The following is an 18,096-nucleotide window of genomic DNA, read 5'->3' on the forward strand; positions in this document are numbered from 1 at the left end:
GTTTTTTAGGTGAAGCGGGTCTACATGAGCCCGATCAATCAACCTTCCAACAATGGGTTGAAATTCCTGGCGGCTTTTCAACTGGGCAATGAAGGATGTTACCTTAGATCTTACTGTGGCTGGTGCCAATGGTTTTTTGGCCATAGTTTTCTTAAAATCTTCAACCTTGTTTGCAGCAGAGACCCTGTCTTCATATTTCCAGGGCTTCCACATTTCCTTCCCAGAAAAACTGAAAGAACCTGCAAGAGAACTCATATTATGGGTGCTTACATTTGCAAAGGTAGAAAAGAAAGTGGCTGCGTTTGATAGTTCTCCACCAAAGAATGCCAACATCTTCATGTCGTTAGGCATTTCTGAGACATGAAATCTTACATTAACCATCTCACCACCACACTCAACCTGAAAGGTACTTTTCTCCAAAACACTAATATCACTCAAGCACTTTTGTAGAAACCGACGCACTGGCACACAATCCTCTTTACAATTGGCTCCAAACAATAGATAATTCTCATTGCTGCTTAGCACTTTCCTGCCTAAATTAAGAAAACTAACTAACCAGCAACACGAAGTGTCATCTTTTTCAAATGGTGCCCCATCGCCTCCAAGTGAAATATTGAAAGTGTAAGTTTGTTTCTTAAAGCATACAAGCTCATACCTCTTTCGACACACTAAGTAGTATCTAGCAAGAATAAGAACTATCTCCTGAATATTTCTATACACCCCATCAACTTTGTCAATTTCATCTAGACCATCACAAAGTGTTTCCCTAATGGAATAAAGTTTACCAATATCTATTGATTTAATATAATGTGCAAGCTTATGGTAAGGCAACAGTCTCGGAATAGGGCAGTTATTGATTTTTATACGAAGAGACTTTGCTTCATTACTCTTTTTGTAACTACTTGCCCTATAAACATTACGATACTTCCTTTTACCCATTATACCGCCACTATAATACACAGCGATACTTCTTGTCATGTTATCATTTGACTTTTCATAATCATTTATACCTTTCTGTAATATCTTAGGAATTACTCTTTTAACTGTTTTAACATTTGTTGAAAAAACATTAACTAAAAGTTTTTCAGAACATTTTGTTATTGCTGTGTCACACAGACCAACTTGGCCTGGTAAATTTGAGTGATTAGTAGCCCCATGAATCTGACATGCTGCCTCAAATGTCTCTGAACTCCTCCTTCTTGAAGTAGCTAGACTAACTGTACTATTTGCACCAAACTGAGTGCGGTTTCTCATTCTTATTGAGGTTGATCTCTCGAAATAAATCTTTTCTTCCTAGGTGGCTCTGAACTACCATGACCTGCTCTACCTGCTCTATTCACTTCACTGATAACATCACCCCCTTCCTCAATATATTTATCAAGGTTTTCAATCTGAAGGCAATTATGAATTTTATTTAGAATGTGTGCAGCAGGAAAAAAAATACAAAAGCCAATATAATATACACAGCCAAAAACACCCAAGTTGCAACAAGTCTGCTGCAGGCCTGTTGCAACTTGTTGTATCAAACTGATATCTGATGTGTTCGCATGGCTTGCATCAGCTTGTTCAGACAGGGCTGTTACAAGTTGTCAACAGACTTGCTGCAAGTCGTCAACAGACTTGATGCAAGTTGTTCTCATCAGACCTGATGCAAGTTGTCAACAAACCTGTTAGAAGTTACAACAGACTTGCTGCAAGTTGTTCAATCAGACTTGTCAAGCTTGGGATTGACAAGTTGCATCAAGACTGCTAATTATGACAAGTTGCAACAAGACTGATTTTCACAGGCTTGTCGCAACTTGTTGAAATTAACCAGCTTTTTGCAACCGGTTGATAACTTGAAACAAGCCGGTAAAACTGACAACTTGCAACAAGTCTGTGGCGTTTCTGGCTGTGTAGTAGAGTACCAGTCCGTGAAACATGCTGCTCAGGTCTACATTCAAAGCACAATCAAATTAATATTTATATAACTCAATTTTTTAAAAAAATACACTAAATTTTGCATCTATTCGTCTCATTCTCTCACGTTTTGAACAAAGTTCCTTCTCTTTCTGAGCTAATTGCACATCTGTTTCCTGAATAGCTTTTGTTTCTTTTAAAACATTGTCCCATTTCTCCTTCTGCAAGACCATATATTTCCCAACAGGAAATCTGTTGTATCGCCTCTTCCTTACACCACTTGAGGCAGCCATGCTAGAAACATGATAAAATCCATCAAAATACAAGGAAAATAAGCGCTTTCTTGCCAAAAAAAAACATACGATCGAAGAACAATACCTAAGCGTTAAGTATTTGCCAAAGAACAAGCACAACAACGTAGCTGCCCAAAGTTTAATGAAGCCAAACATACCATTGTGTGTACTCAATGTGAATACCAAAACAATTCTTCAAAATAGGGTATCTACTTGCACGTAAAAAGTAGGTCAAATTAAATCTTTTCTCTGCATATTTGGTATCAAACGGGAGATTTTGATCAGCTCTACTTCGCTCATCGACTCAATTTTCTGAACAGTAAAAAGAGGCCTTATGGGAAGGCGTAAAAGTGGAGATAAAATCGAAATTCCTTGTTTTTCCGTATTAAAAAAACTCGAACCCAGTTTCCCAAAAATTGCGGGTCGCGACCGACACGATCTACGTGAGCGAATTTATTCCAGCCAGTGCCCGCCGTGGTACCTCTAACATGAGTGCAACCTTTCGTTCACTGCAATGTAATTTATAACCACTAAACTTCTACACAAAAATATGGCATATGTTGATGTTGAAATAGTTTCGAAACGTTAGCTTCAGTTAGCTTATCACTTTACTAAGAACCCACTTATTAAATTAGAAAAGGAATATGGACCTAACTTTTTGAAGACAGAGGGGAGGGGGGGGCATTGATACTATGATGAATTACGATTTTGAATTTATTGCGAATAGTTTCATTTTAGGGAATGAGGTATAATTAACCCGAACATACCATATCACTTCCACTTTTATGACCAGCAAAGTCTTTGTAGAACTTTTAAAATATAATAATCAGTGGTTAATTGACAGATTGTACAATACAGTAAAACAAAGGTACGAAATAATAAAAATTACACTTCCTTACTAAAGCCTCTGTGATAAGGTCTTCTCTGCGCTCAGTAGAAATTGTAATATTCTGAGTCTTTTGCCTGCTTTGTCTATAAAACAAAAACAGTTTTTTTACAAATTACCAGCAGTTGTCAGTTTTATTTTATCTCAAGATTGACAACTGACCTTTTCTCCCACCAATGATAACTTCTGTTGGTGCCTTCAAGCTTGGCAAGATGTTTAGAAAATCTTTGAAAGCCCAATAAAATATTTTTGAAAATTTGTCAGTTAATAACTTACTCCATGTGGTTACCAACCATTCACATGTGCAATGACAAAACTAGATTGAGAACTTTATGGCTGCAGTTATATTCCAGTTGCCAAAATACATAGAAAGACAGAATGATAGTTGTCAGGTGTTGAAATCCTACATACAATAATTTGCATGAAATTATGGAAATGATAATAAAATCCTAAAAGGACATAGGATTGATTTCAACATCATTTGTTAGGAAAATCAGCAAAAGAACCTCTATTTTGGAGTTGGTCTGAATTCTTGACATTTTGCCAAAACTTTCTAATAGTTGTTTATCATAACAAAGAGCTATTATATATGTTAGGCATTTGCAAGCAAATTCCAATTTGAAACCCAGGATCATGCAGCAATTATATTGTATCAATATGGTGGAAGATAGGAAGTCAGGATACATATCACGTCAGATAAGCCCAGGTTGCAAAAGACATCTTAATCAAAATTTACATCTAAATTGACTTTGACACTTGACACTCAGGTATTAAAGTCACATACTCGGTTAGAAAACTTGTAATTTGTAATAACAAAAATATTACAATTACCTGGTATTATTTAATATACCAGAGCAGTACTTGAGTGTGAAAGTACAAAAGTATCCAGAACTATTACACTTACTCAAAATCGAAAACATTCGATTGCAATTCCGTTATGATCTTTGGCGCATACCCGATTCGTGAACTTTGACGTCGGGCGCGTGATGAAAGGACTGATGAAATATTATGTGGCAGATCACTAATGAGGGTTATAAGGCCGTGTTACGAGTAACGAAATATATTGTAATAATTAAATAAATATGTAATGCATAATTATACGGCACTAATAATATAATGCTACCATTAAATTGTTCTACGGTTCTACGGTTTTATGGTTTTATTGTTTGATGGTTCTACGGTTCTATGGTTCTATGGTTCTACGGTTCTACGGTTCTACCGTTCTACGGTTATATGGTTCCATGGTTCTATGGTTCTACGGTTCCAGGGTTCTACAGTTCCAGGATTCTACGGTTCCATTGTTCTACGGTTCTATGGTTTTACAGTTCTATTGCAATGAATACGAAATTTTCTATAAATCTCTAATAAAGTATATTATTTACTCTCTTTTCAGTTTACACTGTCTTAAAATTCGTAAAAAACTAAAAACGATTGTTAATAAATCCAAAAAAGGCAAAGCGAGACGATGTTTGAAATTTCAAATTAAAATTTCGCCTTTCTCTCGTTGTACGGTTGGTTGCCGCGACACTATATCCCCAAATATGTCGATTATGCGTCCACTCTGACTCTTACTCATTATTATATTTCGGTCAGTGGATGCATTTACGTAACATTGGTTCACAAGGGAATGAGGGATATTTACTGTCAACAATCAGGCGTATAAAATTAATTTATCAAACCATGGAAGAAAAACAAAATATTTCACCTATGATAATTTGGAAATATCCCTTCCTTGCTGACTCAATTGTGGTGGAAGAGTAAGTGATAACCTTGTTGATGTACATAATCTTTACGATTATTTATGTTTACCACCTCTATGATACTTTAAGAAATGGATCTGACTTGTTAAACATATCAATAAATATATTTTTTCTGATACAGGGTTCATGGAGCATAAGAATGCCTGGGGTAGAAACAATTTAAAAAAAATCCTGCACTTTAGCTTGTTACAGAGGTAAGTTTGCTTTTAGTTTACAGCTTTAATATTGATATAAGGTACTATAATTCTTGTTGACAAACTATCCAAGCTGATAATTGACTGCCAAATTTCTTTGTTCGACATACCCATGTGTGCTACTTCGCTACTTTTTAGTTACCTGCCATATTTTGTATAAAATTCTCATTGATATTTTAGTTAATTGACAGAGTATGGGTTTAAATTACCAGTAGAGGAATTTTCTTTCACAATGTATCTAGCAAACTCTATTAATTCTTTTTCAGGTAAAAGCAGAATTTTAAAGAGTAAACCACAAGTTAATCCATGATATTATTGGCAAATTTCAATCCATTGATTGAGAAAAATATTTTGGACTATGCCAAGAAATGTAACAAGAAACTACATTTGTTCTTATAAACAGAGTGGAGAGAGCAATTACTGGGAAATCAGGTAAGTCATGCAATTAATAATAATTTGCCCAAACCAATGGCAAAATTATAGTATTATAGCAATACAGGCTATTGCTACATGAAATATGCCTATTTATAATCTAACATAATCTATCTTGATAAACAATTTTTTTAACAGACATCCAGAGCACAGTTGCTTAGATTTTGAAGGAATTATTGAAGAAGAATGTAGGAGAATCTCAGTCTCTCTTTTTTAAGATTTGTTCAGTAAGTGTAAGAACCTTTGTGGGCTGACTTTGTTTTTTAAATACTTTTAAAGTCCTTCTAAAAAACATTGGTTTCTTATTAAAGGTTGTTGATTCCATAGATCAGGATAATGATTCAGAAGACATTTCAGACGTTCAAACTTTGATGATTGCGGTGGAGGGCAAATGTTATCCTATCGAAGAGCACTCAACCTTATTTTATCCACTAAACATGGAGTACATTGCTGGTGTGGCAAATGGAAACTGCTCTGGTCGGCAAGCCTTAGGACAAAAACTTTTGAAGGACGTTAAGTACACTAGACATTTTATACATTCTTGTACATAGATTTTCCTGTCACAGCATATGTAGAAATAAATATTTTCAAGTCGCATTTTGTATACTTCGTATGATTATATAGCTTATGCTATTTAGTCGCTCCAATGCTAGCGCCAAAAGTGCAAAAACTAAACCACACAAACTTCGGGTGTTAAATAAGACGATGTAATTAAAAACTGATGTGTAGGTTAAAATAACAAAAAATAGACATCGCCTTAAAGTTTTGTTTAAATCAGCATTTGTTTGTCAATAATTCGATTTTCTATCGATCTACTTATTAAAGTGCTTATAAACCCAAATGGGTTTTTGTGATTCAGATAGAGCATAAAAAAGTTGGTTAGTAACTTCTAGATTAGTTTTTGCGTTAAAATTTTAATTCGGAGTTACGATGGCTCAAACAGCAAAATTTGACCATTTTTCAAAAAAATAGTAGCGCGACGCAAATATCACCAAAGAGCCTGGATCCCAGGAACTCATCTTCTACAGCAATCACACTTTGTATTGCGAGACTGTATATCTTTGAGAGTTTTCTGCTTAAAATGGCCCGAACGTTGCGTTGTTTTTGGGTGTTCTAACACGGCAGACGCGGAGAATTGGTATTTTTTATACCAGATACCTTTTTGGAACGAAAACGCGACCGTAGCAGCGAAACGAAGGCGAATATGGGTGAACTTCATTCGACGCAGAAGAGACAAATGGACGCCAACACCCTCATCAGTTGTTTGCTCAAAGCACTTCACGAACGACTGTTTCGAGTACGGTTCTGCTACAGTTTCAAAGTATAAGACCCCTAGACTAAAAAGGGATGAGTTGGGAGTTTCTGTGTACCCTACATTGCAAGCAAATCAAATTTTGGGCAGCACAGAAAGTGAACGCACAAAACGCATGAAGCGAAGAGAGGTAAGCTAAGGGATATTAAATCATAACTGTGCCAATGCGCTCTTTATATTCGTGCATATATTTAATAAATGCGCACAATTTGAATATTTTTAAACACTTAAAAATGTTTTGCATTCGACAAATTCGAGACTATAACAGAATCGCCAACAACTTCGTCAAAAATTTCTGGCGTAACTGATGAATTGAAAGCTACGACGGAAAGTGTTGTCTTCCCGACGGATGTTATGGAACACGAATCAATGGTAAGGCTTCTAGCTATATATATATATATATATATATAGGTTATGGTGGTGTTCAGGCACACATGTATAAAGCAAACACAAGAGTGTGTTAATTAACCTTTGCTGTACTAGATTGGGGCATCACCACAGTCACCACACAAGTGCAGAAATTGTGATTTGTTAAAGAAGGAAAACAAGCGAATCCGTAACTGTTGGGAAACATCAAAACAAAAGCTGGCAGGTGTGAGAAAAGAATTGGATATTCTTAGGGGTGCAACAGGTAAACATTTATATTACATAAGGTGTTGTTGCAATAACATCCTTATAGTTGTGTCACAAGGAAACAAGAATAACGTAAAGCATATATAATGTACTGTAAATGGTATAGAGTGTCGGTGATACAATAATGCCTTTTGTAAGTATACCACACTTATATGTTTCTGTAATAATTTACAATAGGTGTAAGTAGTGATGATGATGAGGAAGTTGAGAGCAATGATGAGGAAGATCACAAATCTGAAGATGAGACAGAGGGGCCTTCTGATGATATGTATGAAGATGCAGAAATTGAGACAGAGACAGATACAGCAGATACTGATACTGATGAAGACATTAATGTGCCTTCACATAGGTAAGAAAATGCAGGTCAACTGTTCTCTAATTTTTGCAAATCATTATTTGACAGGAAATCTGCACTCATGTGTAAATTAACAAGTCTTGTTGTAATCCGAACTTTTTTACTGCCACCATTTTAGTTTTGACAATCTGGCCCCAATACATACAAACTTTTCTCCAAACTAATTTACACTAGTTCCAAGAGTTTCCTTAGTTTCCTTAGTTTCCTTAGTTTCCTTAGTCCAAGAGTTTCCTTAGTTCAAAAGTACTCACAAAAGTTGCAAAAGTGAGTGGGTGTGAAGCAGTTGCTGAATGGATAAAGCCTTGTACTAACCATTTATACTGGAGTGCAAGAACTACACATGATGGAATGGTGAAGTTATTTGGGCTAAGTTCTCATCATTTTTAAGTCATGTGGTTAATGAGCACAAAAATCTTGAGAATCCGTTGTTCAACAAATGTGGGCATAAAGAGACAATTGAGCCACGGAAATGGTTAGATAAAGGTTTGTTGAAGTGCATGCAATACTATTTTTATCATCATAATATGGTGATATGCATGTGTGTCAATATTATGGTAGTATTTATGTACAATCTGTTTATGTTGTGACATATTCTTAGATTCAGTTGCCTATGAGAAAATGCAGTCATCTCTTACTAACAAAAGGCTGATAAAAGGAATAAAGCATGCATCTCCAATGGACCAAACAAGTTGCCTAGAAGGATTCCATTCTGTGCTGAACCAATTCTCTCCCAAGATGATAGGCTATACCTACAGAGGAATGTTTTGCAGGTAATTACTGTATGCATTCAAAAGATAGTGTAATGATGTACAGTTTAAATGCTTACTTTTTGTTCTAGCAATTTATTGATATCACCAAAATAAGAGTTTGAAACAAGATGTGACATTTACCTAAATGATGGGAAAATAAATTTCCAGGAGGCCACCCTTTGCCACATGAGTGCTAAAAGTATCACTTATAAAGCAGTGTCATTTTTTGCAGACATGCATTAGCAGTCATGCACTTTAATCAGAATCTGTCTCGGGAAGCAAGATTGAAAAATGGTGTTGAACAATACAATGTTGTTTATCCCAAGTTCATGAATGGGGAAGCAGTTGTCAGAAAAGTTCCAGTAAAGCAAAACTTTGGTAGGTTGATTGGATAATTACAAACCAAGGATTCATGTAGAAGGCACTTTAATATATATATATATATATATAATTATATATATATATATATATATATATATATATATTATAGATTATGTGGATAAAATATATCAAACCATGTTAGAGGCTATTGCGAATAAAAAACTGGAAGATGCAATAGATGACCTAAACGAAAAAACACCACCACCCATGAATACCATGCTAAGTAAGCAGTCAAGAGAAGAAGCAATACAAAAAAAGAAAACAAGGGATGCAATGCAACTTTCTGATGTTCCTCCAACAAACCCAGGTATTTTAGAAGTTGTTGATGCATTTACACTTAAGATCAGATAACAATATAGGTACAATGATGGTTTACCATGCATTCTAAATTTTATCCCACTCCTCTTTTTAGTTCCCACTGTTGAAGTTGGAACCCAAAGTCATGCTTTAAAACAAAGAAATGCACCAAAATGTAGGCTGTGCAAGCAGCCAATGAAAGGTCACAAAAATGTTGTTGACTGTCCAAAAAATAAAAAAGATTAACAATATTTTTATTTGCATTTGTTCATACATTTTTACACAATTTACATTTGAACCAAAGCAATATTATTCGCTTTCTTCATCTGTCTCCAGTTCTTCATAGCCAGTGAATGCACCATCCATGGGTTTATGTGTTAAACGTATAGCATTGTATGCACAAGAAGGCAATGGAATTCTTTTGTCCCTTAATCGGCCATGCACCATGCGAGTAAATTGTCGATAGGCAACAACTCTCAGAAATCTAAGGGATTACAAACCAAATTCGATCATTCCTTTTATTTGAGCCTGATGAACAGTAATGCATTGTGCAATAGCAAATGGCAGTCACAACAGGGCAACTAAGAGTAAGCCTGTCAGAATTTAACAATCTATGTAATGATACAGTTTTACTGCAATTATCATAAACCAGCTTTTTCAATTCTTCCCAGGGGCATCCAAGTTTATGCAACTACCCCAGGGTGTGTTTGGTATAACTCAATTCTTTCAGTTTCAGATGCCCCTTCACAGGCTGCATTAATGATAATAATATTATAAACACGACAATGATGACAAAGGCCACGTTGTGTCTGTTATTATTGAATAAACATACCTTTGTTTTGAGCCACTTTGCTTATATCTATGACCCTGACGGGTTTTGAAATTGTCAGCAGCAAGCTCCAACGACCATCTGTTTAAGCAAACAGCTGGAAAACCAGGATGATTAACTATACAAGTCAATTTCTGTTCCTCACTTGACTCCTCAGAAAAGTCATCAATAAATTTTGCGCAACCCTCGATTTCGTGGCAACAACGACACTCTTTAGCATTTTGCAGCATTTCAATGCTACAGTTACCACAACTGCACCTAACGAAAAAACAACTTCAGTTGAACAAAGACAAAGCAAATTTTAATACAATTTTTATACCACGTGCTACTGGAATATTGCGATAAATCACAATGACATAATACGCAAATTACCAGGAAGTTAAAGTTTTTCTTCCATTCCAGCGGAGTTCTAGTTCTGCCATTGTTTGGTTATTTTCTTCCCGCGCTCTGTTATAATTTTCTAGCCAAACATTATCCGCGATAGGTTCGTCAAAGTAGGCCTCGGGGTCTGTGTTGTCATCCATTTGGCTGTCCTCCGGAATATCAGGATCGAATTCTGCGTCGCATTTCTCGCTTTCTTTACGCTCGTCTTCCATTTCATATGGCATAATGGTAGCAGTATTGCTATTCACACTCGAAAATGAACTAGAGCTCGACATTTCAAGAACTTTTATTTAAAAATGGCCAGATATTTCCAATTTGTTTACTAGAACTGTATTATGTTTCATAGTAAAGTAAATGGACGTGTTCCTGGTTCCCAGTCCCCCATTGCGCGCTACTTTTTTTTAAAAAAATTGACTTTGCCGCCCAATATCTCCAAAATTAAAATTTTAACGCAAAAACTAATCTAGAAGTTACTAACCAACTTTTTATGCTCTATCTGAATCACCAAAAACCCATTTTGGGTTTATAAGCACTTTAAATTTCAACATGACACTTGCCAAGCAAGTTACGTCATGCGCACATTGGGCAAAAAACGTGTGACTCGATTTGGCTTCAGTTTCATATCTGTATTACAAAACAAACACGACAAAAAATGTTGGCTTACATGATTTCACTACATTTCATTATCTATAGGTATTATTTACAAACATTTAAAAAATGTACTATTAAGTTAAGCATGCCGTCACACTAAAGAGTCAAAAGAAACATATGCATATAAATACCTATATAGGTGATTACAACAAATTTTAGCAAGTATACAAATAAGTTGTACCATATAGCAAAATTTATAGGTATGGATAACAATTTTCATAGCATGGATGAGTTACAAGCAAGCATGTTGAAGCAATAATAATGTTACAATATATAAAATTATATTACTACCGTTTTTTTATGCAATCAAAATGTTCAACAGAGCTTATCTCTTTAAGTCATCCGGCTGCCAATAGTCCAGGTGATGAACAGTTTTGACTTTTGATACCATGTCAGAGTCATCCATAAAGAACAATGGGCTGGCATAAGAACATATATTTAGCATGATATGAATACATGTATCTTTTACAGATAGTACCACATAAAATATGGTATGTATTCATGGAAAAACTAGATTTAGGCTAATCATTATTATAATATAATGTCCTCTTTGATCTAAAACTTCCTAATTATCAGATTTCCTCAGTTACCATTGGTCTCTCATTTATTTATTGAGTCCCCTCATGTCTTTCCCCATGCAATGTTGCAAAATTCTGTTCTAATCTAAAAGGACAAAAATAATGAATTAACAAGGCTAGCAATATAGCCACAGCAATGACAGCATTATTAGTGTCATCATCAAGACAAAATAACTCAAGGATAAAGGAACATTATGCTGACTTTCTTCGCCTGGCACCAATAAAGTACTTATTGAGTGCCATTGTGCCAGAAATTTGAACACTTTTAATATTAACGGCAACGAAATGTCAATGTTTACCTTAATCCCTTTGTCTCAAATGTAAAAATTGCAAAATCGATCTCTTGGTAAATGAAAAACCAGATGGTTTTCCTGAAAAATCAACGCAACGGCTGGCAACCTAATAAGATTTTTGGAATCTTAATTCATCCCAGAAGCAGGGCAATATGGCCAATAATGCCAAGGAAAATGCTTGTTTTTGAAGCAGAGACATTGTGTGAGAATTACCGGTGTTTTTTTAGTTCTTTTTATGGCATCACCCTTGAATACTCCACCAAATCCACCTTCACCAATCAAGCCATTGTCGATATAGTAATAAATCGCTCCTGAAAGTCAAAAGCAATTGCTTGTCAATATAACTGAACAACTAAAGAAATATGTGAAGTAAAATGGATTTTAGAATAAAAACGCAAACTCTAAAAATTTTTGTAGCGATAGAATCGGCTTGCCTTTTGACTTGCAAACTTCAACAAAGTTTTCCCCATCGACAACTCTAGTGACGCCTGGCACAATTGAAGGTTGGGAAGGTTTGAGAAAATAAATGGGCTTACCAAAGGATTGTTTTCAAATTAAACTTTCATAAATCCCTGTCTTTCCCATCGCTGGTAGTGAAGTTTGTGTTTCATCGAGTTTCGGCCGACTTTGTAGTCTCAAAATCCACGAAGTATCTCTGGTTGGTCTTCGAACCACAATCTGAACCCATCCTTTACCAACGCAACTGCACCCATTGCTTGAGTCACAAGATTTCTGTACTGAGCCTACGGTACCAGTGGCCTTTAAATCGCGGGTAAGAAGGTCAGTTGCTTTCGTATCGAATTTTGTGTTTGACACCTGGCTAGAATCATTTGCACGAGCTTTGCTATCAGTTGAACAAGCCTGGAAATGTCAAATACGTTACTAAGAGCTTTCACTAGAAGAATATTAAAACTTGGTCGCTCTTGCAAATATATTTTGTTGTTAAGCATGAATACGCTGGGCAAACAGCGTATGCGAATTTAAACAATGATACTCAAAGCATTTTCCTTACCTGACTAATTGAGGCCTTGTTTTTGTTTCTCTTAAGCTCAACTTTTAAAACCTCAGGCTCCGTGCCCTTCTGCAGTGAATCATCTCCCACAAACACTTTTCCTGCCGAACAATATGCGCATGACATGTTCGAAGTTTCCCGGTTGTTGACTGTAACCGTGATCAACCCATTGCCAAGCAACCATCTTCTTGACGCTCCATTGTGCAGGAGTCGTTCAACAACTGCACTTCTATAACCAGAGAGGTGCTGAAATCACCTCACACTCGCCTGCACTGTTTGTCTAGAATAAGGCTAAACTCTGTATGAAAGGTATCTGTATGAAGCACAAATTACAGATCCTTTTATTACAAATTACAAGGCTAAAATCTGCGTTTGAAGGTAATATTAAGCACAAACTTCAAATATTAGTTGTAACCTCAGAATTACTGGTTAAAACTGGCCTTGGAAGAACATTAGTTTTATTTGTGACCAATATTTCTTCCGTTTCTCGCAATCCGCGCACGTTATATCAACAGGTAAGTTAACGGACCAGGCAAAAGTCCCTGCTTTAATTCGGGCACACACACAACGATTTTACGGTAATTGGTCCATTTAGGTTTATACATATAGGCAGCCCTTGCCCAGACATGTTTTCCTTCTCGCGGCGCTTGCGCCTCGCGCGTGTACGCCAGTCTAATTGGTCTAATATTATGACCACTGAGCATAGGAACCCCAATAAATATTGTTGAAAGAAAAAGTAAATAGTCCAGTTACGGTTGCAAGTTCAGTAACGTCAGTGATCGCGAAGCATATAAATATATAGTTATGAGAAGGATGGAACTCTTGTAATAATATAACATACATACGAATTTCACTCGCAAAATTTCATATCAAAACAACGAGAAATTATCAAATAAATTATCACAAATACATTTTAGATACTCGAACAATAAATATTCCATTAAAAATATTTTAAAAAGCAAATGAAAATGCACAAAAAATGTACAAAACTTTTGCCTATTTGCCGAAAAATATCGTGGAACCATGCGAGATATAAAATGCGGTTTGAAGAACGAATCTGATTGGTCAAAAAAAAAACAAACGACGTGTGCTTGTCAAGCATCCGCGGGGTAAAGTCAAAGTGTTAATTCAAGTTGAAAAAAAACGAGAACACACAAAAAATTAAAGTTTGTAAAAATACAGGTCGAAAATTTATAAATACTTTTTTATGCTAACGTTTTAAACGCAAATGGGCTAAAATTTCAAGATGACTGCAAAGGTTAAACCGGTTTTTCAACTTGAATTAAGCCAAGGCCTAGTTCTCAGCTCGCAGACTGAGGAAACATTGAAGAATGTTTAAAAAACCACAATGTAAGACATCATGGAAAAATCGCGAGAAATAACATTGAATTTGGCTTACCACAATTCGTATCTCCGATGCAATAGACGTCCGCTACGATTGTCATAATGAGTTTTTATGTGGTACACTAATATATTGAATATTCGTTCTGCAATTACATAATAGGAAAGGGAGAATAAAAAAATTATATTTTATATAACACCAGTGTATGATAAATGGAACTGTACAGCAAAATAGGCTATTACTCCTGAAAAATGTTGCACAGAAGCAAGACATTAAATATCTCAGAAATATTTGGGCTAAAGACCCCGGAATACCACTAAACAATAGCAGTTGAAATGATTATTTGAATAGTATATTCCAACCAGCATATAGTTATAACCTGCATTTTTTTATAAGTAAAACAATAATCAAAATAATACTTTGCTTTGTTATCTCAAATTACTCCCATAGCAAGATATATTTTAGAAATTCCATATCTTTCATCTTTTTGGTACTCTGTTGTCTTCGAAATGTCCCAATTTTACATGTTGTCAATCTGTTGTAATTTTAAGTAATTCTTGGGCTAGGATGTGCAAAAGAATCGAAGAAATAGCATTTCATAAGTGCTAAGCGATAATCGTTGGTAAGCACGTGCTTAAGACAAGCTCGAATCGGAACTAGGTCAGAATTTCGGCTTTTTGCCCGAATTTGTTTTCCATATTTTTATTATTGTGAAATATTATTGCCGGTGATGCGATAATTCATATCATCCGGTATGTTTATATAAAAAATCGGCAAAAATCTTCTAAAGGCTCGATTTTGGACGCTATATATATAAATAGTACTGTATATTTGAACTAAACCACTGCAACCGGTTTTCGTTTACATTTTGGCCAATATCCTAAGGATTAGGCCGCTTTGATGTGTAATATTGAATATATAAAACGCGTGAATATCATACCTGTGAATAGCTATGTATGCATGGCGGTAAAACGCCATATTTCGACTGGAATTTGCAATATTTAGCCTTGAAATTTACTACATTTGCGATTTTGTCAGTTTGTTATATACTATTATTTCCAGGCCATGCCCAATTCGACAATATTCTGAAAGGTTCCGTATTAAATGTACCACATAATTCAAATGCTACAACAGTTTGAAAGATTTACTTGCCTTTTAAATTCCGACTTTCCTGCTCGATGGGGTTCTAAAGCTGGTGGGGAAATAAAGCCTTTTAATAATGATTGAACTGTATTTTTTTGTGAACTTCATAGAGAAATAATCGAACAAATACACACATACTGTGATACATTGGCTTGGAATATGCTCCAAAACGTGTGAAATCGAACATTTGTTGTGCAATCACCTTGCAAATATCAAAGAAACGGGATCAAAATTTGAATATAGATTAACCAATCTGATTGGTTTTTATTGAACCAATCATGGAGTACAAAAATTGACCAATGACAAATTGACCTGTGCACAGAAATAACCAATCAAGTTGTCTTAATTTTGCTGAATTATGCAAGAGCCTACAGGCTTTAAAACAGGGCCGTCTGGGACCGTTTTCTTCAGGTAAGTTAGTTCTTTCTTTAGGTAGGATCAAGGTATGTGTAATTATTTTTTTAATAGAAGTAGATCCCCGTGGCCACTCTGTTAGCTAAGAATCTCTGTCCCCGTATCTGGAAACACGGCTCACTGCTTGTCTAACTGTGTTTTGCTCTTCGTTTTCTAGGGAGCTACTAATAATTTTTTTTGTGTTTTTCAGACAAAGACGATCGTAGTTTAGTTTCAGTATCCAACCCTAAGAAGCCACCCCATATCCATGCCGTCAGTTAAACCCCTAGCCGCAATTGCCTTCAGCTAATTGTAAATGCTTCCTTTTCTAGGAACAACTCACCATATTTTTTGTCGTTTCAGCTACAGAGTTAGTGGGTTGTGGGTTGTTGGATGTTGTGTCGTCGGTTGTGTGTTTTGTGTTGTACGTTCGTATTGTCTGCCAGTCGGTTTGCGAGTTGCCCTGTAGCTCTCGCTTTTTCCTGGCCACACAAAGAACACATTTCGGATACTCCTTTTTAGGAGATTGGGTTCGAGTCCCATGAATGTGTCAATTTTGCGCTGATATCTAATGTGGTCAGTCTCTAATACATAAGCACAACATCCAACGGACAATCTGCATCCTTTCACCAAACCAAATACAAGTGTTGTTCTCATACAACAGAATGGAACTTCCAACAGAGTAAGGAGTAAACAATACCCAAGAAAAAGTTCTCATAACTTCTCAAACAGGACAGGATGCGGCACTTGTTAATGAAGTATTCTCGATGTTTAAGGGACCCTCTCAGTTAGACGTCCGATCAGAGGATATTTCAAAGTGGTAAGCTGATTTAAGCATGTGATTACTGTGCGAATACTCAACCCATTTTAATAAATATGAGACCACTAAACTCATTGCTGTCTGCTCGTAAAGCGCGCACACAGATAATGTTGATTTTATCTGGAAGTATTTTATAAAATCAACTAGAAATTGTGTTATCTCAAAGAAAAAACATTTACCTATTTGTATAAATTTAGTTCATTTCAAAAGCTTTCCTATAAGGCAAGAATTTATTGCCGAACTATTACTTTTTAAATTGAATTTTAGAGAAGCGAAAATACGGAAAGCCTTCCAAAAATCTCGCCTAAAAACCTCCAAATATTTCTAGTATACATTGGCACCAATATTTTCATCTATTTTACTTGAAATACAGTCGCTTTGGTGATTTGTAGTGATATTTCCAACAAACGTGTTTACAAATGGAAACTGGAAATGTGCATATAATTATCACCATATTGGCGAAAATTTTACAATTATGACTTCTAGGGACAATTTTACTTCGGAAATCGATTACCGGGCTTATTTTACTCCAACGGGGTAGGCAACCTTACGTTTTTGACACCTTTAACCTCATGTGACAACCACATGTGCGGCCGCTGAGCAACGCCTCGCTATACACAATAACAAATAAAAAAAGCTATATTTTTCGAGTTTTTCTGCCCATCCTGACTTAAAAACTATCAGAAAAGATAGCTAAAGCCTTTACAGTTTACATGTAACGGTTAAAAGACGACAGGATAAAAATAAAAGAAAATAACGAAATTCCAAAGGCGAGTTATATTTCGTTTGTAATCCAGTATAATTTGATATAATTTTTAGAGCTGCACTGCAGTGTCAGGTTAACAGCAATATTGATTAATTTCTGGATTAAAACAGAAGCATTGGGTTAAAGTATTTTCTTCAGCTATATTTTGGTGGTATTTTGTGCTTTCTAAATTAGACGTATAATTTAAACATTAAAAAACCGAGATAATTTCATGATATCTGGTGAGGAAGCATGACAAGAATTATGCCTACACAATATTTTGCTGTACAGTTCCATATGTCATTCATTTACACTGATGTTATTAAAAATAGATTTATTTTCTCTCTTTCCTATTATGTAATGCCATTTACCAATATACAGGGGTTGGGGGTATTATGTGAATATGAAAGAAAACAGCCTGCATTTTGTTCTGTATATTCTTTTGTTATAGAAGTCACAAAATACATGCTGTTACTACACAGTATAGGGCCTTGTGATTCATATACAATTATAGTTTCAATTGTGTGAAAGTGATGTTCTTGTAATCTCAATTGTAGATTCTATTGCATATAGAGCCGAATTGATATGGCAACATATCTTTGAGAATTGAAGTTTATGGCGGTTCTTCAGGTAGTTCTAGCAATTCACTGAAGTACTATTTCGCTAAGGTATTGTCCCATGGTAGCGGTACGCACGAACCTGGAATATCACAATG

At 35.6% G+C, this 18,096-nt stretch overlaps 3 protein-coding genes and 1 pseudogene across 3 annotated transcripts; 2 read left to right on the forward strand and 2 right to left on the reverse strand.

The window, feature by feature from the left end:
- The window catches only part of LOC114543920, a 2,127-nt pseudogene extending 873 nt beyond the window's left edge, over nucleotides 1-1,254 (reverse strand).
- Nucleotides 1,255-5,390: 4,136 nt separating this feature from the next.
- On the forward strand, nucleotides 5,391-7,891 carry LOC114543919. Its single transcript, XM_028562715.1, has 7 exons — nucleotides 5,391-5,464; nucleotides 5,603-5,652; nucleotides 5,792-5,976; nucleotides 6,619-6,906; nucleotides 7,035-7,148; nucleotides 7,260-7,407; nucleotides 7,587-7,891. Exons 1-7 carry the CDS (start codon nucleotides 5,391-5,393, stop codon nucleotides 7,760-7,762), a joined length of 1,035 nt encoding a protein of 344 aa, XP_028418516.1. The 3' UTR covers nucleotides 7,763-7,891.
- Nucleotides 7,892-8,115: 224 nt separating this feature from the next.
- Nucleotides 8,116-9,464, forward strand: LOC114543922. The gene is made up of 5 exons (XM_028562717.1): nucleotides 8,116-8,247; nucleotides 8,363-8,534; nucleotides 8,746-8,891; nucleotides 9,004-9,201; nucleotides 9,307-9,464. The coding sequence occupies exons 2-5, from the start codon at nucleotides 8,383-8,385 to the stop codon at nucleotides 9,435-9,437; spliced, it is 627 nt and encodes a 208-aa protein (XP_028418518.1). The 5' UTR covers nucleotides 8,116-8,247; nucleotides 8,363-8,382; the 3' UTR covers nucleotides 9,438-9,464.
- A 10-nt stretch (nucleotides 9,465-9,474) lies between these two features.
- On the reverse strand, nucleotides 9,475-10,820 carry LOC114543921. The gene is made up of 3 exons (XM_028562716.1): nucleotides 10,393-10,820; nucleotides 10,024-10,278; nucleotides 9,475-9,675 (listed from the first exon to the last, which is right to left on the reverse strand). Exons 1-3 carry the CDS (start codon nucleotides 10,677-10,679, stop codon nucleotides 9,501-9,503), a joined length of 717 nt encoding a protein of 238 aa, XP_028418517.1. The 5' UTR covers nucleotides 10,680-10,820; the 3' UTR covers nucleotides 9,475-9,500.
- Nucleotides 10,821-18,096: the final 7,276 nt, after the last annotated feature.

The sequence above is a fragment of the Dendronephthya gigantea genome, unplaced genomic scaffold (assembly GCF_004324835.1).
Source record: "Dendronephthya gigantea isolate DGI-Jeju-01 unplaced genomic scaffold, DenGig_1.0 000593F, whole genome shotgun sequence".
NCBI lineage: Eukaryota > Metazoa > Cnidaria > Anthozoa > Malacalcyonacea > Nephtheidae > Dendronephthya > Dendronephthya gigantea.